This window comes from Leucoraja erinacea, chromosome 1 (assembly GCF_028641065.1).
Source record: "Leucoraja erinacea ecotype New England chromosome 1, Leri_hhj_1, whole genome shotgun sequence".
NCBI classification, from domain to species: domain Eukaryota; kingdom Metazoa; phylum Chordata; class Chondrichthyes; order Rajiformes; family Rajidae; genus Leucoraja; species Leucoraja erinaceus.
The window spans coordinates 50038880-50062977 of record NC_073377.1 but is presented as its reverse complement, the minus strand read 5'-3'; the positions used below and the strand labels follow the sequence as shown (position 1 = coordinate 50062977).

The window sequence follows — 24098 nt, the reverse complement described above, 5'->3', positions numbered from 1 at the left end:
AATGTTTCAGATCTGCAACCAGATTGTGGGTCAGGGGAGGAGGGGAGAAAGCTGATAGAGAGGAGAAGCAGGACAACGTGTGGCAGTTAATAGATGAACACTGGCGAGGGGGTGGGGGGGGGGGGGGGGGGGGGGGGGGGGGGGGGGGGGGGGGAATAATATGGTGTGCTGCTTAGGCATTTATAGTGCTAAATACACATATAAAATAAATGATCCATGTTATATTCTGATTCTGAATGTTCTATTGTTTTGCATCAGTTGCTGTTGGGCAACAAGTTTCAACAGTGGGCAAAGTGAAGAAACTGAAGTTTGTTCAAAGTGAAGAAACTGACGCACAGTGTTCTGTGAGTAGGCAAAGTGAAGAAACTGAAGTTGTGAAAGGGGGGAGACGAAAAAAAATCCTTACTTTCAGGGATCATGTGAGTGTTAAGAATTGCTCGTCATTGAGAACCCCTGGTTGATAATGATGCTGGAACCTTTCACCTTCATGACTTCACATGGATGCTCCGTCTGCAAGTCATATTGCTAACTCTGATCCAGAAGCTTTCCTAAGAGAAGCCAGTGGTGTATGGAGGCACTGAAAACGGGGGGGAAGAGGATGTTATAGCTTCATAAACATGCCCTGTAGCTGACCATGCTGTACTGGCCATCGTGAAACTATCTATCTATACTATTACTAACACTCTCATCTTAACCACCTTCGGTTTGTGTTTTTTTTTAATTTTGCACAAAAACGGTACCTATATTGCAAGGAATTTTCGCCATCTTACTCGCCATTCTCCTCTGCTCCAAGCGCACCAAGTTTTGTTCCGATCGGTGAAATATTAGAAAGGTTATGAAGGTTTAAATAATCGTGAGATCAGCAGATTGGTCTTCTCGCCTGTCAGTCACCATGAAGGCAACGCCCCTTCCGGCACCCACAGAGAATAAAGTCCCGGAGGCGGGGCTGAGTCCGTGAGCAGCTTGCAGGCAGACAGCAGCGTGCGGGCTGCTTCTGTGCCGACCAGCACGGCGAGCCGGGAGCTGTTAAGTTGAACCGGAAGCCTCTGAGTGAAGTCCGGGAGTGGGTGGGTCCGGGACTTGTGCGTGAGGCAGAAAGCTGAAAGTGTGGGGTGAGCAGAGTGCGAGCTGCGTCTGCTGTGACCACCACCCCCCCCTTCCCACATCCCCCCCCCCTCTTCCTCTCCCCAACAGCCCCCCCCACACACTCCCCCCACTCTTCTCCACCTCCCCAACCTCACACACCCCTCCCCCACACACCCCCCCCCACCCCACACCCCCCTCCCCCACACACCTCCCTTCCCCACACCTCCCCACCCTCCCTCCCACACACCTCCCCTCCCTCATACCACCCTCTCCCCCACACCCCCCCCCACCCCCTTCCCAACCTCCCCCACACCCCCCTCCCCCCACCACCATGCCCCACACCCCCTCCCCTGTACCCCTCTCCGCCACAAGCCCCCCCCACCCCCCTCCCCCACACCCCCCTCCTCCACCACACACACCCCCCCACACCCCCCTACCCCACACCCCCATCCCCAAATCCGCACCTCCTCCCTTTCCCACCCCCCCCCACCCCCCTCTCCCCACACCACGCTCTCCCACCCACCTCCACCCTGTTGCCCACACCCCCCTCCACCCCCCTCTTCCCCTCCCACACATGAAGAGGAAGGGGGGGGGGGGGGGGGTGCTGGGGGGTAAGGGGAAATGAGCAGTGCCTGCACAGTTAGGGGCTATGGGCGAGTAGTTTGCTTTGGGGGAACGGGTTGCGTTGGGAGTGGTGGAGTATTGCGCTGGGGAATGGGTTGCGTTGGGGGGACCAGGCCTCCGATGTGACTGGGACCCAACGGGTCCCACTTAGTCTAGTCATGATCATATTGAATGGCAGTGCTGGCTTGAAGGGCCGAATGGCCTACTCCTGCACCTATTTTCTGTTTCTATGTTACTTATTTTGCCACTTTCAGGGTTACGGAATTGGATCCTAAGATCCCTCGGTACATCAATGCCCTAAGGATCCCGCCATTAATTGTATATTTTATTATTAATTGTATTCTTTTTATTCATTGTATTAATTATGTATATTGAGAATGTCGATATGTACAACTGTATATATTGAGAACGTCGTGAGCTAGTGTCGAGACAACAACCTTTCTCTCAATGTCAGCAAGGCAAAGAAGACAGTGATCGACTTCATGAAGTGGCCATGTGACAATAGATTTAAACAGAAACACAAGCCAACTAAGGGCAACATAATTAAATTAGAGTGTTTAACTCAACCATTCAGCTATTACTGCGAACCGAGTTCCACACAGCAGAAAATCCTTCCCGTTGGACTCCCAAATGCTCTATTGCATTTACAGGCTGTACATGCTTCAGGCATTCATAACCGGGGAATGAGACTCAGCCCAGACCATCACGCAAACCAGCCTCCCTTCCATTAACTCCATCTTCACTTGACGCTGCCTCGGCAAGGCCACCAACATAATCAAGGAGAAGTGTCCCATACAAGTCTCCCATGTGAAAACGCATAACTCTAGATTCAGGGACAGTTTCTTCCCAGCTATCAGGCAACTGAACCATCCTATCACCAACTAGAGAGCAGCCCTGAGTTACCATCTACCTCATTGGTGATGACTTTATATTACATTAAACATTATTCCCTTTGTCTATATTCCCTATATCTGTACAATGTGGACAGTTTGATTGTAAACATGTATAGTCTTTCCGCTGACTGGATAGCATGCAACAAAAAAATTATTTTCTCTGGTCCTTGATACATCTGACAATTACGAAAGTAAACCTATACATTAATTCCCTCTCCACTCTACTCTGACTTCAGCCCCTTACATTGTTCTAATGAAGCCCAACATAAGATTGAGGAGTGAGCATCTCACTAGGTATGTAAAACCCTCAGGACTCAACACTGAATTACACACAATTTAAGATAATCGACCTTTTCAGTTTGGTCATAGGTGGCCAGTTATGATGACAAATCTGAAACATTTCCCTTTCCACATAGACTCCTTGAACTGCTATTTCCAGCATTTTATGGACGACAGCCCTTTCAACTCACAATGTCTGTGTCGAACATTATGCCAAGGCTATCATTTATCTATCTGTAAATAACCCAAGTCACTCCACATCCACATGCCTGTCCAAAGTCTTTTAAATGCTATTTCCAGTATCTTTAGGTTTTTTTTGCTTTTTTTAATTTGCTTATTCATATTTCTAGTCAAATACTATTTTTGTCTGTATTCGGAGAACTATGTATATTTTCTTTTCCCTGAAGATAGACACAAAATGCTGGAGTAAAGGGCCTGTCCCACTTTCACGACATAATTCACGACGTCTGCCGAGTTTGCCCTTGACTCATACACGCAGCATGGTCGTCACAAGGTCGTAGGGGGTCATAGGTAGGTCGTGGGTAGGTCGTAATGCTAGTCGTAGGTACTCGTGGAATCAAGTAGGTCGGGGCGTTTTTCTAGCCTGATGAAAAATGTCCACAAGTAAAAAAGGTCATGAATTAGGTTGTGAAAGTGGGACAGGCCCTTTATTCAGCAGGGCAGGCAGCATCTCTGGAGAGGAATGGATGACGTTTCGGGTTGAAACCCTTCTTTTCCCTGCTTTAATAGTTTTTAGAAATTTACAAAGTAATTTTCCAAACTGCAACGGGTATGTGCCCTGAAAATAAACAGGTTATTCAGAATTCTGAAATATTCCAGTTCAGTGGCACAGCAATGGTCCACTGGTCTTGCAATTTTATTAATGCCTCACTTATTCTTCAAAAAAATGTGAACAGCACCTTTACATTAATATATTTTACTACTAGTAGTTATTTTTCACCAGCTTTTCAAGAAAAATAGAAAATGTCTTTAAAATAAACATGCTTGATATATTACTAAATATTCTGTATACCCAAAGTGCATTGCCAGTTTGCTCATGCTCAGTTTGGATATGAAAACCCTTGTTCATGATAAGATGCTGCTGTTTTATTTCAGGAAGTGTTCCTTTGCTCCTTTCACCTGCACCTTCTTCGAGTGGGAGATCACTGGTGCCTGCTTCTTGGCTTCATGAATTGAATGTTGAGCACTCTTACCCGTAACTCTAGCAGGAAATCCTGGATGTTCTTCACTCGTGTGGATATATTCAATGAGCTCATTTGTTTACATCAGATGTAGCCTTCCAGAAGGTGCCTGTGAAAGACAATTTGTTTCAGTGATAGGTACAGGCCACCACAATTATTCTCCCCGACAACCAGAGGCCGTAAAGTGATTTATTCCCCAAAATATTGCTTGACGACAGATGCTATTCTATTTATTGTAATCCCTGATTTTCCGCTTGAAATACTGGAGATGCTGTTCTCTTGATCCTATTTTAAGTGATGATATAGAAATGGATTTTAGTTCTTCATCTGTTTTTGATCAGCACAAAGGTATGCTTATTTTTGTTCTGAATTAGTGTAACAGGATCCTGCATGCCTGCATGAATTTAGATTGAAATGCATATGGTTCAGAACTACCCGTGTTCTTCAAATAAAAGTAAATGGACTGATAAGCTGTGTATCAAAAATGCTACATATTCATTTGAAGTAGAAATACCAATTTTTATCGCATTTATATGTGTTTTACATGTTAAACTTAGAGCTTTATGTAGTGGCTATTCCAGCAATGGTCGGGATATTATAGAAGAGGCCGTTCAGACAGATAAATCAAGGACAATTTTTTATGAAGGTCTACTATTCAAATTCACAACGTATTAGCATTTTAGCACAAATCTAATAAACTGAATTTTCATTGTACAAACCAGACTAGTATTCTGGTGGGGTGGAATTGCAATTTATGCTATTTAATAGTTGTGTTATCTGGCAATATCTTTTGCAAGCAGGAAATATATTCATTTTGTTTTATAATTTTGACAAGTTGAAAAAAAATTAGTTGGGAAAGCAAATATAAGTGACTGCATAGAATGGTGTATAGCAGGGAAGACTTATTCAGCTGTCGGCGAGGCAACACCTTGAGGACGGCTAACAGTTATTTTGAGAGGTTTACAATTGTCATTCATAGAGGGTTCACTGAATTGATTATTTGAATGAGGGAATTCTGTTACAAGAGATAGGGCAGCTTGAGCTCTATCTTTGAATTTTAAATTCTTTGAATTTAGAAAAATTAGAGGTTATCATATGGTAACTGATAATATTCATAGGGGACCAGAAGGCAAATCTTGAGGAGACGTTTCCACTAATGAGAGAGTCTAAAACCAGGAGGCATAGTTCCAGAATAGAAGATAATTCATTTATGGTGGAAATAAAAAGGAATCCCCAGAGACATGTCAAAACTGTATCCTATATCCAAGGCCAAATTTGAATTTTGGTTTATATCAGTGGTTCCCAACGTGGGGCGTACGCCCCACAGGGGGGGAAATTTGATTTTTAAGGGGGGCAATTTCCACCTAATGTTTTTTTCTTTTTTTTTTACAATTTTTTAGTAATTTCTTGCTCAGAACTTGAACTGTCTTTTGTTTATTTCATTTTTCTTTTTCATGGATGCCATGTTCTTTTGAAGCTTGTTTAAACCAAGGTATTGGCGTTTTAAGCTTCTTCAGCTGAAATGGAGTTCACTTTTTAAATGATAAGGATTATATATCACCACATGGGGGGGGGGGGGCATCAGGATTTTAGAGGTGATTAGGTGGAACATGGCCAAAAAAAAGGTTGTGAACCACTGGTTTTGATTATGGGAACCAGACAAGATAATGGAGTTGAGGTCCAGGTCAGATGAACCACAATATTATTGAATAGCAACGATGTTCACTTTTTAACAAGTAATTTTGTGTACCTCCAGAGTAGGATTCTTCTATAAGAGCTGCTAGTACTGGAAAATTTAGGGCCAACACAATGAAAAACTTTCAAGTCATTCTGTTGATACACTGTTGTGATAAGTTTTATAATTTCAGAAGGGTATTTTTTTAGAGCGTTACTCTAACCCTAATGTGAAATTTCTTAAAATGTTCACCCATCTTTCTTCCTTTAAAATGCACATTAATACTGCCTTAGGGAGAGTGATATAGGGCCAAAAGCCCTTACTGAATTAAAAACCATATAGCAGAAATGAACACTCAACATCTGACTTATCTCAGAAACCGGCTTTTCAAATTGATATAGTTGAGCTTTTTTATTTAAATTTAAATTTATCGCTAGAATTGTTCATGGAAAATGTGTATATCCATTCTTTGTTAAAGTAAAAATGAATGCAGAGAATGTTTCATTGCAAGATAGATACTTCAAAACTGAAACAGTCAGATATAGAAAAAGGGAACCGCCCAGCATTTGGGCAATCAATAATCTGCAAATACTTTGGTTAGCATTAAAAGTGAATCTTCGTCCACGATTATAACATTGGCCAGGTGCAGTGGGCTCAACCCCAAGCTTGCCTTCACCATCTCTGAATATTTGAATTCTGCTCTGGCCAGCTTTCAGATTCCATCCAAGAGAGAGTTAGATTTAGCTCTGAGGGTTAAGGGAATCAAGGGATATGGGGGAAAAAGCCGGAAAGGGGTACTGATTTTGGATGATCAGCCATGATCATATTGAATGGCGGTGCTGGGTCGAAGGGCCGAATGGCCTACTCCTGCACCTATTTTCTATGTTTCTATCAGCTTCAATTCATCCAAAGCACTGCTGCCCATATCTTACTCCTGTTTCAGTAATCAATCTGTCCACAATGGTCTGAAGCTCCTAGTCCTGAATTTTAAATTCTCTTTGTCACCATATCTAATACCCTCTGATCCAACAAACATCCACTTAATTCTCTTTCCTTCCCTGATTCTATCTTTTTGTGGAAACTTTTAACCTCACTGATGCCCGTATTTTCAGCATGAATAGCCTGCATTATGTCTTATCATTAATTCTCATGTCTGATTTTATCAATTAAGTTCTGAAAACTATCTAGGTTGAAGAATATTTTGGTACAAGATGCTGCTCAACAATCGAATGGTTTAATTTTTAGAACAACATAGAAACATAGAAAATAGGTGCAGGAGTAGGCCATTCGGCCCTTTGAGCCTGCACCGCCATTCAATATGATCATGGCTGACAAGCATGAGGTCTTTACTCAAATAATACCCGTGACGGCAATAAATGGATTTATGGTGCCCTGCTGGAAAGTAGAACATAGAACAGTACAGCACAGGAACAGGCCTTTCGGCCCACAATGTCTGTGCCGACCATGATAGCAAGATGAACTAATCCCGTTTGCATGTAGAAAAACTAATTTCATTCTGATAAACCTTTTCAAAGCCTCCACATCCTTCCTGTTTTGGGGCAACAAGAACTGCGTGGAATGTTGTAATCAGCCTCATCAAAGACATAATTAAGGGACAGAAGTTTAGGGGTAATATGAGGGGGAACTTCTTTACGCAGAGAGTGGTAGCGGTGTGGTAGCGGTGTGGAATGAGCTCCCAGTGGAAGTGGTGGAGGCAGGTTCATTGGTATCATTTAAAAATAAATTGGATAGGCATATAGATGAGAAGGGAATGGAGGGTTATGGTATGAGTGCAGGCAGGTGGGGCTAAGGGGAAAAAAATTTGTTCGGCATGGACTTGTAGGGCCGAGATGGCCTGTTTCCGTGCTGTAATTGTTATATGGTTATATGTTATATGGTTATATGGTTATATGGTTATATGGTTATATATAAAACTAACTGATGAGGCCAATGCACTAAAAACTTTCTTGACCACCCTATCAATCTGTGATGCCACTTTCAGGAAACCATGTATCTGTACTCCTACCTCCTTCTGCTCCACAACACTCTCCAGGGCCTATCATTCAATGTGAAGGTCCTGACCTGGTTTGACTTCCCATCATGGAACACCTCACACTTATTTGCATGAGACTCTATTACCCTTTCCTCAGCCCACTTGCCCAGCTGATCAAGAACCTGCTGTAATTTGTGGTAACCATCTTCACGATCTACGATGCCACCTACTATATTATCATCTGCAAACCTACTAATCGTGCCGTGTATTCTCATCTAATTTGTTAATATAAGCCACTAAAATGGGCCCAGCACTGATCGCTGAGGCACACCACTCACCACAGGCCTCCAGGCGAAAAACATCCTTCCACCACCAGCCTCTGCTTCCTGCCATGAAGCCAATTCTGTATCCAGTTTCCTAGCTTTAGACTTTCGGGACATAGTGTGGAAACAGGCCCGTCGGCACACAGAGACCTTGCTGACCAGCAATCACCTCATAGCACTATCCTACACACGAGGGATAATTTTCAACTTACAGAAGGCAATTATCCTGAAAATCTATACGTTTTTAGAGTATGGGAAATAACCAGAGCTCCCAGAGAAAACCTATGTGGTCACAGGGAGAACATACAAACTCCGTACAGACGTCAACCCATAGTCAGTATAGAACCCAGGTCACTTGCACTGTAATGCCCCTGTCCCACTTAGGAAACCTGAATGGAAACCTCTGGAGACTTTGTGCCCCACCCAAGGTTTCCGTACAGTTCCCGGAGGTTTTTGTCAGTCTCCCTACCTGATTCCACTACCTGCAACATCCGGCAACCACCTGCAACCTCCGGGAACCGCACGGAAACCTTGGGTGGGGCACAAAGTCTCCAGAGGTTTCCGTTCAGGTTTCCTAAGTGGGACGGGCATAATAAGGCAGCAACTCTACCGCTGTGCCACTGTGCCGCTCTCCATGGATCCCATGCGATCTAACCTTCCAAAACAGTCCACCCTGTGTAACCTTATCAAAGGCCTTGCTAAAGTCCATACAGGCATGTCCATACAGTCCACGGCCTTGCCCTTATCAACATTTTTGGTTACCTCTTCAAAACACTCAATCAAATTCATTAGACAACAATTAGGGGTGGAATACGACCCCCTTGCCTCCAGTGGAAACGACATCAGATCTGGCATTAGGGTGGAAAACATAAATGTGTTCACTTAATAGCTGTTTTTTCATTTGTGAACTCATAGACTCTGCAGAGGAAATCGACCTCACTGAGGTTTATCAGGCAGCATCCAATGGAGATATCAACACCCTGACAGCAGTGATTCGTGAGGACCCTTCCATTTTGGAATGTTGTGACAATGAAGGCAAGTATGTTATTAATACTCTTTCCTTAACATTAGACCAAATTTTATACACACACTAACTACCCCCCAGCACACGTGCTAACTACCCCCCTTGATATTATATTAATATTATTAATTTGCTCCTTTTACCCAATAACCGCCCTATCCACTGACACATAGCCCCCAACTCGCAGACACGTCTAGAGAGGGAGTGGGGGTAGAGAGTGAGAGCAGAGAGAGAATGGGGAGAGACAGAGAGAAAGGGGCAGATACAGAAGGGCAAGAGAGAGGGAGAGGGGGGTGGGGGGGGAGGAGGAGAGGGAGGGTGGGTCAGGGAGGGAATTGGGGGAGGAGGGGTGAGAGAGATGGGATGGGGGAGTGGGGGAGGGGGGGGGAGAGAGAGGGAGAGAGGGGGGCTGAGAGGGGGCGAAGTGAAGGGGGGAAGGGAGGGGGAGAGGTTGGGGGGGGGGAGGGAGGGGGGGGAGGATGGTGGGAAGGGGATGGGTGGAGGGAAGGGGGTAGGGGAGGGGTGGAGGGGAGGAGGGAGGGCAGGAGGGAGATGGGGTAGGGGACACAGAGGGGGAAGAGTGTGGAGGGAGGAGGAGCGGGTTACGGGGGCGGAGGGGCACGCAGGTGGGCGGGGCTTCGCGAGCTGTGTCGGCTGTGAGGAGAGGTTTCAGCGCGTGAGGAGTCGCTGCCCTGAGATCTGTAGAACAATGAAGCTATAGCGGAACGCAGCTGTAGAATCTTAGTTCTGCAGAACTTTCCTCGATATTTCTGCGCCTTTAATCCACAGCGGCAGGGGGGGGGGGGGGGGGGGGGGCATGTGGGCATTGTGACGACAGCAGCTGATGAGCGGTGTTTATATTTAACAAATTGAGTTTTATGAACAATTTTTTTTTAAATCTCGGGAAATAATTGACCAAGGAGCGAATTTCTGAACTCATGTTAAATCCCTACCGAAATTGTAAAAATCTCTGCGTTTTTGCGTCTGGTTTTTGAGGAGATATGTTTCAAAGGCAAAATGCCATACACCTACACACCCACACACACACAGAGTTTTAAAAGTATACTAGACCAAGTGCAGACCAGTTGGGTCTGTTCCCGCAACGCGCGGTTGCGAGGGGAGGGGGCGGCCTGAGGTGTTACACACACACTAACCAACCTCTCACACACACACACACATTAACCACCCCCATTGATATTATATTAAGAAGGGAAGGAGGAGAGGGGTAGGGCCGCCCAGCAGCCGTCGGCTTCAGAGTGAGCCTCAGCTCCATGGCCTCGCATCCTCGGCGCTTCAGACCCCGAGTACTGAGAGGGGGGAGGGTGGAGTGGCGGGCGGGCGTGATCCTGAGTGAGCCTGCCTGCCGCTAGAGAGGACGGTGAAAAGCAGCGGGGGGGACCAGCCGATCTGTGGCTTTGGCCAGTGTGACAGAGCCGGTCCCGGGGGGGGGGGGGGGGGGGGGGGGAGTGGAGTGGGGGAGGAGAGCCGGACGGCAGCAGCCGTTATGGTCGCACAGGGCACGCGATGAGAAGGTGGCCAGCAGCAGGCGAAAACACGAGGGGGGAGAGGAAGGGGGGGGGGGGGGGGGTGAAGGATTTTATTAAAAACTAGACCAAGTGCAAAACTGTTCCCCCAACGTGCGGTTGTGGGGGGCGGGGAGGCGGCATGCTGCGTCATACACACTAACTATATTTTCATTTTCAAACCACATTATGGGTACTCACAGCTGTGGAGACATTTGTTCAGTGTTATTCAGAGCTCTGATTGAGGCACACCACTTGCAGAGACTGATTGCGGCACACCACTTGCAGAGACTGATTAAGGCACACCACTTCTTGGTTCTATAGTCCCTCCCCCTCCCTCCAGCAGGGGCAGCAGAGAGAAGGGGGAATTTTGTAAAAACATTAATATCTCTGTCATTTTTCATTGACGGGAAAAATCCTCGGCACACATGCGGCGGAGGGGGGCTCTGAGCGAGGTGGCCAAAAATGACGACCGTAGGTGGCGGCGTTCTCTCGGAAATCGCAGCACAGAAGGCCAAAAGCGGTCAAGAACAAAGATTTAGTAATATAGATGTGTAGAAAAAAATGACTAAATTTAATGAGGAGTGGATTTGCGAATGTAAAAGTGAAATCGCTAACAAAATGGTAAAAATCTTGGCGTTTTTGTTTGGTTTTCGCGGAGTAACGAATCAAAGGCAAAATCAAAATGACATACACCCACACATACACACAGGTTTAATAGTATTTAGATAGATACAGATGGTATTCCCTTAATTCACTTAATTCAGTCTACACCTGTTTTTAAATAGAACGAGAAGAACATATTGATATAAAATTCATTTGACAATGAATAAAACCCTCTAACAGATAATTAACTGGTGTCAAGACCAAGCAATTATAAAACCAGATATTACTATTATAATTTGCTGTTAAACTCTTTTGAGGGACCGCCCAGAAAATTATTCCTTACCTTACCGATATGACATTTCAGTCAGTAATAACAGTGTTAAAAATACATTTTAATCCCAGCACACTTAATTTATGTCTGAAGCAACAGCAGTGAAATGAAATTCTCCTGCACCCAACAAAATTACCATACAACTAACTGCAAGGGAGCAGCTATGAATTTTAGAGGTATAATTATATTATATACTAGCTAGTGAAATTTTGAGAAAATCTTAAGTATTGCAGTTGTGAGAACCTTGCTGGATCAATTGTTTTTAAATATTTCAGGGTCAACTCCATTGATGCATGCAATATCAGGTCGGCAACTTGATACAGTGAAGCTGCTGCTCAAGATGGGGGCTTCTATCAATACTGAAGATGCCTGTGGACGAACTGCACTATCTCTAGCTACATACTTGGTACTGATTTCTTGTCATTTTCTTTATCTTAGTGCCAGTTTGCAATAAATGTTTACATCACATATACTTACAGTATGTACTGATTAGGATTAGTCAGCATTGTTTTTGCCATATCTTGTTTTATGTTAATTTATCAAGATTAGTAGACATTTGAGTCCCTCGACCTCCATCTTCTAAACAAGAAGCGGGGAAAAAATTGAGATCCCTATTGGATAGTTATCCCAGCTCATTGTGATATGCCACCAAAACTCATTGCAGTCAGAGTATGAGTGTAGACATTGGGAGATCATCTAACAGTTGTACAAGACATTGGTGAGGCCACGTTTACAGTATAGGATTCAGTTTTGATCACCTTGTAATAAGAAAGATGTTGTTAAGCTGGAAAGGGCGCAGAGAAGATTTACAAGGATGTTGCCAGGAATTGAGGGCCTAAGTGATAGGGAGCGGTTGAGCGACTACGACTTTATTACAGGAGGATAAAGAATGAGGCGTATAAGATCATGAGAAGAATATCATACATTCGACAAGTTCCGCATGGTAGGCTGCTCTAGAAGGTTAGATCACATGCAATCCAAGAAGAGATAGTTAAATAGATAGAAAATTGGCTTCATGGAAGGAAACAAAGGGTGGATTTTTGGACTGGAGGCTTGTGACTACTGGTGTGCCTCAAAGTTGAGTGTTGAACCCACTGCTATTTAATAATAATAATACATTTATTTGTATAGCACATTTAAAAACAACTCACGTTGACCAAAGTGCTTCACATCAGTGCAGGTACAAATTTGATACATACAACGGTAGACAGACCGTTGTAACACATATATAGAGGAAGCTGCTGATTGGGTGCAACATCAGGTTAGCATTTCTGCTTTCTGGTTAAAGGTACTGTGCTTTAGTAAAGGTACAGTGCTTTAGTAAAGGTACAGTGAGCTAAGGGTACAGTGGGCTAAAGGTACAGTGCTTTTTGTTTATATAATAAAGGTGCAGTTTAAAGGGCAAGAGGGAGCAGCTGTTGTGAGTCAGATACCTGCTGATTTCTCCCAGCAGATTCTATTGTATTATATTGGTATCAGATCCAGGGTAAGGCGGGAGAATGACAGTCAGAGCAGTGTACTGTTCTGGATGTCAGATGTGGGAGGTCATGGTGTCGGATGGCCCTCCAGACGTCCACATCTGCACCAGGTGCAGAGAGATGGGGCTCCTAAGACCGTATTAGGATCCTGGAGCAGCAGCTTGATGGCCTCTGTCTGGTCAGGGAGAGTGAGGAGGTCATAGAGGGGAGTTACAGGGAGGTGGTCACTCCAAAACCACGGGAGGGACACATGTGGGTCACGCTAAGGAAGGGCAAGGGGCAGAGGCAAGAACGAGTGAGTACTCCAATGTCGGTATACCTTGCAAATAAGTACTCCTGTTTGAGTACGGATGGGGGTGACAGCCTACCCGGGGGTAGCGACAGCGGACGGGCCTCCAGCACAGAGACTGGCCCTGTTGCTCCGAAAGGTAGGGAAAAAAAAGAGGGCAATAGTAATTGGGGACTCTATTGTTAGGGGGTCGGATAGGCGTTTCTATGGACGCAGTCGGGAGACCAGGATGATGGTCTGCCTCCCTGGTGCCAAGGTCTCGGACGTGTCTCAACGCATCCAAGATATCCTGAAATCAGAGGGAGAGGAGCCTGAGGTCGTGGTACATATAGGTACAAATGACATAGGTAAAAAAATGGAAGTGGTCCTGAAGGGAGGATTTAGGGAGTTGGGAGGAGAGTTAAGAAAAAGGACCAAAAAGGTAACAATCTCAGGATTACTGCCTGTGCCACGCGACAGTGAGAGTAGGAATGGAGCGAGATGAAGGATAAATGCGTGGCTGAAAGACTGGTGCAGAGGGCAGGGATTCAAGTTTCTGGTTCATTGGGACTTCTTTTGGGGAAGGTGGGACCTGTACAGAAAGGATGGGTTGTACTTGAACCCGAGGGGGACCAATATCCTGGCGGGGAAATTTGCAAAGGCAACTGGGGAGACTTTAAACTACAATGGTTTGGGGCGAGGGACTCAAATAGAGAAAGCTAGTAGACAGAATGGGAGGCAGGAAGCAGAAACAGGAAGCACTCGGACACAAGAGGAGAAAGAAAAAAAAGGAAATAAAAAGAGAAGAAGAGACGGGGGGTTTCTTAAATGTGCATATTTTAATGCTAGGAGCATTGTAAGAAAGGTGGATGAGCTTAGAGTCTGGACAGACACCTGGAAGTATAATGTTGTGGCGATCAGTGAAACATGGTTGCAGGAGGGCTGTGATTGGAAACTAAATATTCCAGGATTTCGTTGCTTCAGGTGTGATAGAATTGGAGGGGCAAGAGGTGGAAGTGTTGCATTACTAGTCAGGGAAGATATTACAGCAGTGCTTTGGCAGGATAGATTGGAGGGCTCGTCTAGGGAGGCTATTTGGATGGAACTGAGAAGCGGGAAAGGTGTAGCAACACTTATAGGGGTGTATTATAGAGCGCCAAATGGGGAACGAGAATTGGAAGAGCAAATATGTTAGGAGATAGCAGATATTAGTAGTGATTGTGGGAGATTTCAACTTTCCACATGTAGACTGGGAAACACATTCTGTAAATGGGCTGGATGGTTTGGAGTTTGTAAAATGTGTGCAGGATAGTTTTTTGCAGCAATACATAGAGGTACCTACTAGAGGAGGGGCAGTGCTGGACCTCCTGTTAGGAAATGAGACGGGACAGGTGGTGGAGGTATGCGTTGGGGAGCACTTCGGGTCCAGTGATCACAATACCATTAGTTTCAATATAATTATGATTTAAAAGGAGTGAACTGGGACATTTTGTTTTATGGGAAAGATGTAGAAGAGAAATGGAGGACATTTAAAGGGGAAATTTTAAGAGTACAGAATCTTTATGTTCCTGTTCGGTTGAAAGGAAACAGTAAAAATTGGAAAGAGCCCTGGTTTTCAAGGGAATTTGGACATCTTGTTCGGAAAAAGAGGGAGATCTACAATAATTATAGGCAGCATGAAGTAAATGAGGTGCTTGAGAAGTATAAGGAATGTAAAAAGAATCTTAAGAAAGAAATTAGAAAAGCTAAAAGAAGATATGAGGTTGCTTTGGCAAGTAAGGTGAAAGTAAATCCAAAGGGTTTTGTAAATCCAAAGGGTTTCTACAGCTATATTAATAGCAAAAGGATAACGAGGGATAAAATTGGTCCATTGGAGAGACAGAGTGGACAGCTATCTGCAGAGCCAAAAGAGATGGGGGAGATATTGAACAATTATTTTTCTTCGGTATTCACCAAGGAGAAGGATATTGAATTATGTGAGGTAAGGGAAACTAGTAGAGTAGCTATGGATACTATGAGGTTCAAAGTAAAAGAAGTACTGACACTTTTGAAAAATATAAAAGTGGATAAGTCTCCAGGTCCTGACAGGATATTCCCTAGGACATTGAGGGAAGTTAGTGTAGAAATAGCTGGGGCTATGACAGAAATATTTCAAATGTCATTAGAAACGGGAATAGTCCTCGAGGATTGGCGTACTGCGCATGTTGTTCCATTGTTTAAAAAGGGTTCTAAGAGTAAACCTAGCAATTATAGACCTGTTAGTTTGACTTCAGTGGTGGGCAAATTAATGGATAAGATACTTAGAGATAATATATATAAGCATCTGGATAAACAGGGTCTGATTAGGGACAGTCAACATGGATTTGTGCCTGGAAGGTCATATTTGACTAATCTTCTTGAATTTTTTGAAGAGGTTACTAGGGAAATTGACGAAGGTAAAGCAGTGGATGTTGTCTATATGGACTTTAGTAAGGCCTTTGACAAGGTTCCTCATGGAAGGTTGGTTAAGAAGGTTCAACTGTTGGGTATAAATGCAGGAATAGCAAGATGGATTCAACAATGGCTGAATGGGAGAAGCCAGAGGGTAATGGTGGATGGCTGTTTATCGGGTTGGAGGCAGGTGACTAGTGGGGTGCCTCAGGGATCTGTGTTGGGTCCTTTGTTGTTTGTCATGTACATCAATGATCTGGATGAAGGTGTGGTAAATTGGATTAGTAAGTATGCAGATGATACCAAGATAGGGGGTGTTGTGGATAATGAAGAGGATTTCCAAAGTCTACAGAGTGATTTAGGCCATTTGGAAGAATGGGCTGAAAGATGGCAGATGGAGTTTAATGCTGATAAATGTGAGGTGCTACACCTTGGCAGGACAAATCAAAATAGGACGTACATGGTAAATGGTAGGGAATTTAAGAATACAGTTGAACAGAGGGATCTGGGAATAACCTTGCATTGTTCCTTGAGGGTGGAATCTCATATAGATAGGGTGGTAAAGAAAGCTTTTGGTATGCTAGCCTTTATAAATCGGAGCTTTGAGTATAGAAGCTGGGATGTAATGTTAAAATTGTACAAGGCATTGGTGAGACCAAATCTGGAGTATGGGGTACAATTTTGGTCGCCCAATTATAGGAAGGATGTCAACAAAATAGAGAGAGTACAGAGGAGATTTACTAGAATGTTGCCTGGGTTTCAACAACTACGTTACAGAGATAGGTTGAATAAGTTAGGTCTTTATTCTCTGGAGCGCAGAAGGTTAAGGAGGGACTTGATAGAGGTCTTTAAAATGATGAGAGGGATAGACAGAGTTGATGTGGACAAGCTTTTCCCTTTGAGAATAGGGAAGATTCAAACAAGAGGACATGACTTCAGAATTAAGGGACAGACGTTTAGGCGTAACATGAGGGGGAACTTCTTTACTCAGAGAGTGGTAGCGGTGTGGAATGAGCTTCCAGTGGAAGTGGTGGAGGCAGGTTCGTTGGTATCATTTAAAAATAAATTGGATAGGCATATGGATGAGAAGGGAATGGAGGGTTATGGTATGAGTGCAGGCAGGTGGCACTAAGGGAAAAAAAGTTGTTCGGCACGGACTTGTAGGGCCGAGATGGCCTGTTTCCGTGCTGTAATTGTTATATGGTTTTCACATATCTATAAAAACTTTTGCAGTCAGTTTTTATGTTCCCTGCCAGTTTTCTTTCATAATCTATTTTCCCTTTCCTAATTAAGCCTTTTGTCCTCCTCTGCTGGACTCTGAATTTCTCCCAGTCCTCTGGTAGGCTGCTTTTTCAGGCTAATTTGTACGCATTTGTTTTTGATACTATCCCTGATTTCCCTTGTTATCAACGGATACACTACCTTCCCTGATTTATTCTTTTGCCAAACTGGGATGAACAATTGTTGTAGTTCATCCATGTAGTTTTTTAAATGCCTTCCATTGCATATCCACCGTCAACCCTTTAAGAATCAATTGCCAGTCTATCTTGGCCAATTCACGTCTCATACCCTCAAAGTCACCTTTCTTTAAGTTCAGGACGCTTGTTTTTGAATTAACCAATTATAACTGTTTTACCTTTGTTGCACGCATTTCTAATTTCCTGTTTGATGCCATCCCCAACTCCACTACTACTGTTAGGTGGCCTGTACACAACTCCCACTCGCGTTTTCTGCCTCTTAGTGTTTCGCAGCTGTACCCATATCAATTCCACATCCTCCAAGCTAATGTCCTTGCTTTCTATTGCGTTAATCTCCTCTCTACCCAGCAACGCTACCCCGCCTCCTTTTCCTTTCTGTCTATCCCTCCTGAATATTGAATATCCCTGGATGTTCAGCTCCCAGCCTTGGTCACCCTGGAGCCATGTCTCCGTGATCCCAACTATATCATATTCATTAATAACTATCTACACATTCAACTCATCCACCTTATTACAAATGCTCCTTGAATTAAGATGCAAAGCCTACAGGCTTGTTTTTACAACACTCTTACCCCTTATACAATTATGTTGAAAAGTGGCCCTTTTTGATTTTTGCTCTGGTTTTGTCTGCCTGCCACTTTTACTTTTCGCCTTGCTACCTATTGCTTTTACCCTCACTTTACACCTCTCTGTCTCTCTGCTCTTGCACCCATCCCTCCGCCACATTAGTTTAAATCCTCCCCGACAGCACTAGCAAACACTCCCCCAAGGACATTGGTTCAATTCCAGCCCAGGTGCAGACCATCCTGTTTGTATTGGTCCCACCTCCCCCAGAACTGGTTCCAATGCCCTAAAAATTTGAATCCCTCCCCCTTGCACCATTTTTCAAGCCACGTATTCATCTGCAATATCCTCCTATTTCTGCTCTGACTGGCCCGTGGTACTGGTAGTAATCCAGAGATTATTACCTTTGAGGTCCTACTTTTAAGTTTATCTCCTAGCTCCCTAAATTCACCTTGTAGGACCTCATCCCTTTTTTTACCTGAATCGTTGGTGCCAATATGCACCACGACAACTGGCTGTTCACCCTCCCCCTCCAGAATGTTCTGCAGCCGTTCAGTGACATCCCTGACCCTTGCACCAGGGAGGCAACATACCATCCTAGAGTCTTGTTTGTGGTTGCAGAAACACCTATCTATTCCCCTTACAATTGAATCCCCTATTACTATTGCCCTTCCACTCTTTTTTCTCCCCCCCTCATGTGCCGCAGAGCCACCCATGGTGCCATGAACTTGGCTGCTGCTGCCTTCCCCTGATGAGCCATCTCCCCCAACAGTATCCAAAATGGTATACATGTTTAGGAGGGAGATGACCACAGGGGACTCTTGCACTACTTCTGCCTACTGCCAAGCTGGCTAGTTTTGAGTTGTGACTTAAAGGAGTCGATGGAGGGGGCAGTTCTGATGAGGAGCGGGATGCTATTCCACAGTCTAGGTGCTGGAACCGCAAAAGCGCAGTTACCCCTGAGCTTAAAAATAGACCACGGGATGGTCAGTAGCCCCATGTCGGCTGACCTGAGGGATCTGGAGGTAGAATGGTGGGTTAGAAGATTTTTGATATAGGTGGGGGGCAAACCCATTAAGGGCTTTGTATACGTATAAGAGGAGCTTATACGTATAGTTGAAGTTGATTCTGTACCATACTGGGAGCCAGTGGAGAGAGGCCAGGATCAGGGTGATGTGGTCCCTTTTACGGGTACCCGTCAGAAGTCTTGCAGCGCGTTTTGGACCAATTGCAGGTGGGACAGTGATGATTGGCTGATGCCAGTGTATAGGGAGTTGCAGTAGTCAAGGCGGGAGAAGATGAATGCGTGGATGATTTTTTCAAGGTCGTCGAATTTGAGGAATAATTTGATTTTAGCAATTGTACGAAGCTGGAAGAAACCAGCTTTTACCACAGAGTTGACTTGCTTGTCAAACTTTAATGCGGAGTCAAATATCATGCCAAGGTTTTTGACGCACGGTTTGACTAAGGAGGTTAGTCTTTTTGTTATCGTTTTGATGGAGTCAGAGGGGCCAAGGAGCATGACCTCAGACTTGCTCTCGTTAAGTTGGAGGAAGTTCTGAGCCTTCCAACATTTTAAGTCATCGAGGCAGTGCATGATTAAATTATTTTCTGTTTAAATTAGGCCGTTTTTTGGGTTTCAGAGGGAGATAGAGCTGTGTATCATCTGCATAACAGTGGAAAGAAATGCCATGCCTTTGGATGACTTGGCCGAGGGGGAGCATATAAAGAGAGAAGAGAATGGGGCCTAGGATGGAGCCTTGTGGAACCCCGCAGAAAAAGCTAGCTGGGGAAGAGAAAGAGTTGCCTATGTTGGTAGAGAAACTTCTAGTTTTTAGGTTGGAAATGAACCAGCTCAGAGCAATGCTATCAACAACAACCCCGTACCGGAGATGGTCAAATAGGATGGTGTGGTTCACTGTATCAAACACTGCGCTGAGGTCGAGAAGGAGCAGGATAGCACAGTCGCCGGAGTCGATGGCGAGAAGGAGGTCGTTGTGTAACTTCAACGGCAGATTCTGTGTTGTGGTGGGCCCTGAAACTTGATTGGAAAGTTTCCATGATGGAATTTGAATTGAATTGAATTGAATTGAATACTTTTATTGGCCAAGTATTCACATACAAGGAATTTGCCTTGGTGCTATGCCCGCAAGTGACAACATGACATACAGTGACAGTTAAGAATGATACATAAAGCATTAAACATTAACAATAAAACATCATTGATTAAACATGTGAATTAAACAAAATACCAGAGCAAAAGGAGGCTACAGATTATTGGTTATTGAGTAGAGCTACTACTCGTGGAAAAAAAGCTGTTTTTATGTCTCGCTGTGGCAGCTTTGACAGTCCGGAGTCGCCTTCCAGAGGGAAATGATTCAAAGAATTTGTGGCCAGGGTGAGAGGGGTCAGAGATGATCTTACCCGCTCGCTTCCTGGCCCTTGCAGTGTACAGTTCATCAATGGAGGGAAGGTTGCAGCCAATAACCTTCTCTGCTGATCGGACGATTTGCTGCAGCCTCCAGGTGTCGTGCTTGGTGGCTGAGCCAAACCAGACCATGATGGAGAAGGTGAGGACCGACTCTACGATGGCCGTGTAGAATTGGACCATCATTACCTGTGGCAGATTGTGCTTCCTCAGCTGCCGCAGGAAGTACATCCTCTGTTGTGCCTTTTTGACTGTGGAGTCGATGGTAGCCCCCCACTTAAGGTCCTTGGAGATGATGGTTCCCAGGAACGTAAAAGACTCCACAGATGTGACTGTGGTGTTGTTGAATGAGTGGGGTGAGGGGAGGGGGAGCTCTCCTAAAGTCTACAATCAATTCTACTGTGTTAAGAGCATTGAGCTCCAGGTTGTTGCGATGGCACCAGGACGCAAGCTGTGACTCTTACTGTCTGTAGGCAGATTCCTCCCCACCCTGGATCAGTCCAATCAGGGTTGTGTTGTCCGCAAACTTGAGAAGTTTGACAGAGGAGTCAGTGGAGGTGCAGTCATTGGTGTAGAGAGAGTAGAGGAGAGGGGAGAGTACGCAGCCTTGCGATGCTCCTATGCTGAGTGTCTGCGGGTCCGAGATGTGCTTTCACAGCCTCAGATGCTGCTTCCTGTCTGTCAGGAAGTTGGTGTTCCACCGACAGAGGGGTTCAGGCACAGTCACTTGGAAAGTTTGGAGTGTGGTAGCTCTGGCACAATGGTGTCAAATGCAAAGCTAAAATCAACAAACAAAATCCTTGCATAGATCCGCTGGCAGTCTAGGTGTTGGAGGATAAAGTGCAGGCCCAGGTTGATTGCGTCATCCACAGATCTATTGGCCCAATATGCAAACTGCAGAGGGTCCAGCAGGGGGTTTGTAATATTTTTCAGCTTGGCCAGCACAAGCCTTTCAAGGGTGTTCATGACTACAGAGGTCAGTGTGACAGGCCTGTAGTCTTTAAGACTAGTAATCCTTGCCTTTTTGGGTACAGGGACAATAGTGGAGACTTTGAAGCAGGCAGGGACAGTACATGTTTGCAGGGACTGGTTGAAAATGTCTGTGTAGACCGGTGCCATCTATATCATCTTGTCATCTATATCAATGATTTGGATGAGAATGTACTGGACAATGTGGTATTGTAGTTAGTGAAGATGGTTGTCAAAAATTGCAGCAGGATTTTGATCGGTTGGCCAGGTAGGCTGAGGAATGTTTGATGGAATATACAGAGAAATGTGAGGTGTTGCATTTTGGGAAGACTAACCTGGACGGGACCTACACAGTGAATGGTAGGGCTCTGGGGAGCAGAGGGATCTAGGAGTGCAGGTAAATAGTTTGTTAAAAGTGGCACCACAGGTAGATAAGGTGGTCAAAAAGATTTACAGCACATAACCATATAACCATATAACAATTACAGCACGGAAACAGGCCATCTCGGCCCTACAAGTCCATGCCGAACAAATTTTGTTCCCCTTAGTCCCACCTGCCTGCACTCGTACCATAACCCTCCATTCCCTTCTCATCCATATGCCTATCCAATTTATTTTTAAATGATACCAATGAACCTGCCTCCACCACTTCCACTGGGAGCTCATTCCACACCGCCACCACTCTCTGCGTAAAGAGGTTCCCCCTCATATTACCCCTAAACTTCTGTCCCTTAATTCTGAAGTCATGTCCTCTTGTTTGAATCTTCCCTATTCTCAAAGGGAAAAGCTTGTCCACATCAACTCTGTCTATCCCTCTCATCATTTTAAAGACCTCTATCAGGTCCCCCCTTAACCTTCTGCGTTCCAGAGAATAAAGACCTAACTTATTCAACCTATCTCTGTAACTTACTTGTTGAAACCCAGGCAACATTCTAGTAAATCTCCTTTGTACTCTCTCTATTTTGTTGACATCCTTCCTATAATTTGGCGACCAAAATTGTACACCATACTCCAGATTTGGTCTCACCAATGCCTTGTACAATTTTAACATTACATCCCAGCTTCTATACTCAAAGCTCCGATTTATAAAGGCTAGCATACCAAAAGCTTTCTTTACCACCCTATCTATATGAGATTCCACCCTCAAGGAACAATGCAAGGTTATTCCCAGATCCCTCTGTTCTCTGTTCACATTGGCCTTCGTCAGTCAGCGTATTGAGTATCGAAGTTGGAAGGTCATGTTGCTGTTTTCTAAGACGTTGGCGAGGCCACATTTCGAGTATTGTATTCAGTTCTGGGCACCATGTTATAGGAAAGATGTTGTCAAATTGGATAGGGTGCAAAGAAGATTTGCAAGGGTGTTGCCAGGACTGGAGGGCCTGATCTATAGGAAGAGGTTTAGGCTAAGACTCTATCTCTTGGAGCTCAGGAGGATAAGGGGGTGATCTTTTTGATGTCTACCGAATCATGAGAAGAATAGATCGGGTAGACGCACAGACTCTCTTGCCCAGAGTAAGGGAATCGAGAACCGGAGGACATTGGTTTAAGGTGAAGGGGGAAAGATTTAATAGGAATCTGAGGGTAACATTTTCACCCAGTGTGGTGGGTATATGGAACAAGCTATGAGTTGCTGGAGGTGGTAGTTGAGGCAGGTAGTATCGCAACGTTTAAGAAACATTTGGACAGATATATGGACAGGACAGGTTTAGAGGGATATGGGCCAAATGCAGGCAGGTGGAACTAATGTAGATGGGACATGGTGGTCGGTGTGGGCAAGTTAGGCCGAAAGACCTGTTTCCACACAACTATGACTATGACTCTCTAATAGACAGAGTAAATGCACATTTTTACCCAGAGTAGGGGAATCAAGAACCTGAGGACATAGGTTTAAGGTGAAGCAGAAATATTTAATAGGAACCTGAGGGGCAACCCTTTTACAAAAAGCATGTTAGATATATGTAATAAGCTACTAGTGGAGGTAGTTGAGGCAGGTACTTTCACAATGTTTAAAAAACATTTGAACAGGAACATGGATAGGATAGGTTTAGAGGGATTTGGGCCAAATGTAGGTGGTTGATACTAGTGTAGATGGGGTTTATTGGCCAGCATGTGCAAGTTGGCCGGTGGGCCTGCTTCAATGCTGTATGACTCTATAATTGTCTGTGAAGTCAACAGATCAATGCATCATGTTGTTCCCTTGTATGCAGCAAGTTCAAGATTTTGTTTTAAAAATGAGTGCCAGCTGTGAACAGTAAGGGACCTGTTACAGGGCAACAAATGAACAAATTGTAAATCTCCTTAAGCAATACAATTTAAAGATTGAGAAGCATAATGAGAAAGGACTGAAAATGAAAGTGAATTAGAGTGCGTGATGTCAAATCAGGTACACAAAACGTCAATAAAAAGGAATGAAAGACATCAAAACAGGCAGAAAGAAAAGAAAGAAAATGAAATAAAAAATTAAAGTCTAAAATATATATATTTACAACCAGTACACCTCAATTTTCAGAAGGCAAATTGTCGAGAAGGCTCTTTATTAATCACTATACTTACGTTTGTTGGGTAATTAGGGTTTGAATGCAGCAAATTCATGAACAAAATGACTTGCTAAGTGTGAAACGTGTTTATGTAAAACTGAAGCAGTGAAATCATCCAGCAATTTACGATGACTCACAAAATGTATATCAAAGAGGTGAAAATAAAGTACTTTGACTGTCTTCTATTCCAATAGTGGCTGAGAACTGTGTTTCCACTTTGAAGGGCATTAGCTAAAATTCGGGAAATTCTGGTTGTCTTCGGGTAATTTTAGGGAAATAAAATAATTTCGGGAAATTTCCGCATCCGGCCAGCGAAGGGGTCCAATCCGGCCCGCGGGACGATTTGGTGAAAAAATATATATTTACGACCATAGTTGTAGGGAGACCACA

At 44.4% G+C, this 24098-nt stretch overlaps 1 protein-coding gene across 1 annotated transcript in view; it reads left to right on the top strand.

Moving 5' to 3' along the window:
• Window positions 1-4330: 4330 nt before the first annotated feature.
• Window positions 4331-24098, top strand: part of ankrd55 (ankyrin repeat domain 55) — a 70114-nt gene continuing 50346 nt past the window's right edge. Inside the window, exons 1-3 of the mRNA XM_055634538.1 lie at window positions 4331-4432; window positions 8991-9110; window positions 11832-11962. Of these exons, the coding sequence (XP_055490513.1) occupies window positions 4393-4432; window positions 8991-9110; window positions 11832-11962 (291 nt within the window). The 5' untranslated portion in view covers window positions 4331-4392. The remainder of the gene's footprint in view (window positions 4433-8990; window positions 9111-11831; window positions 11963-24098) is intronic.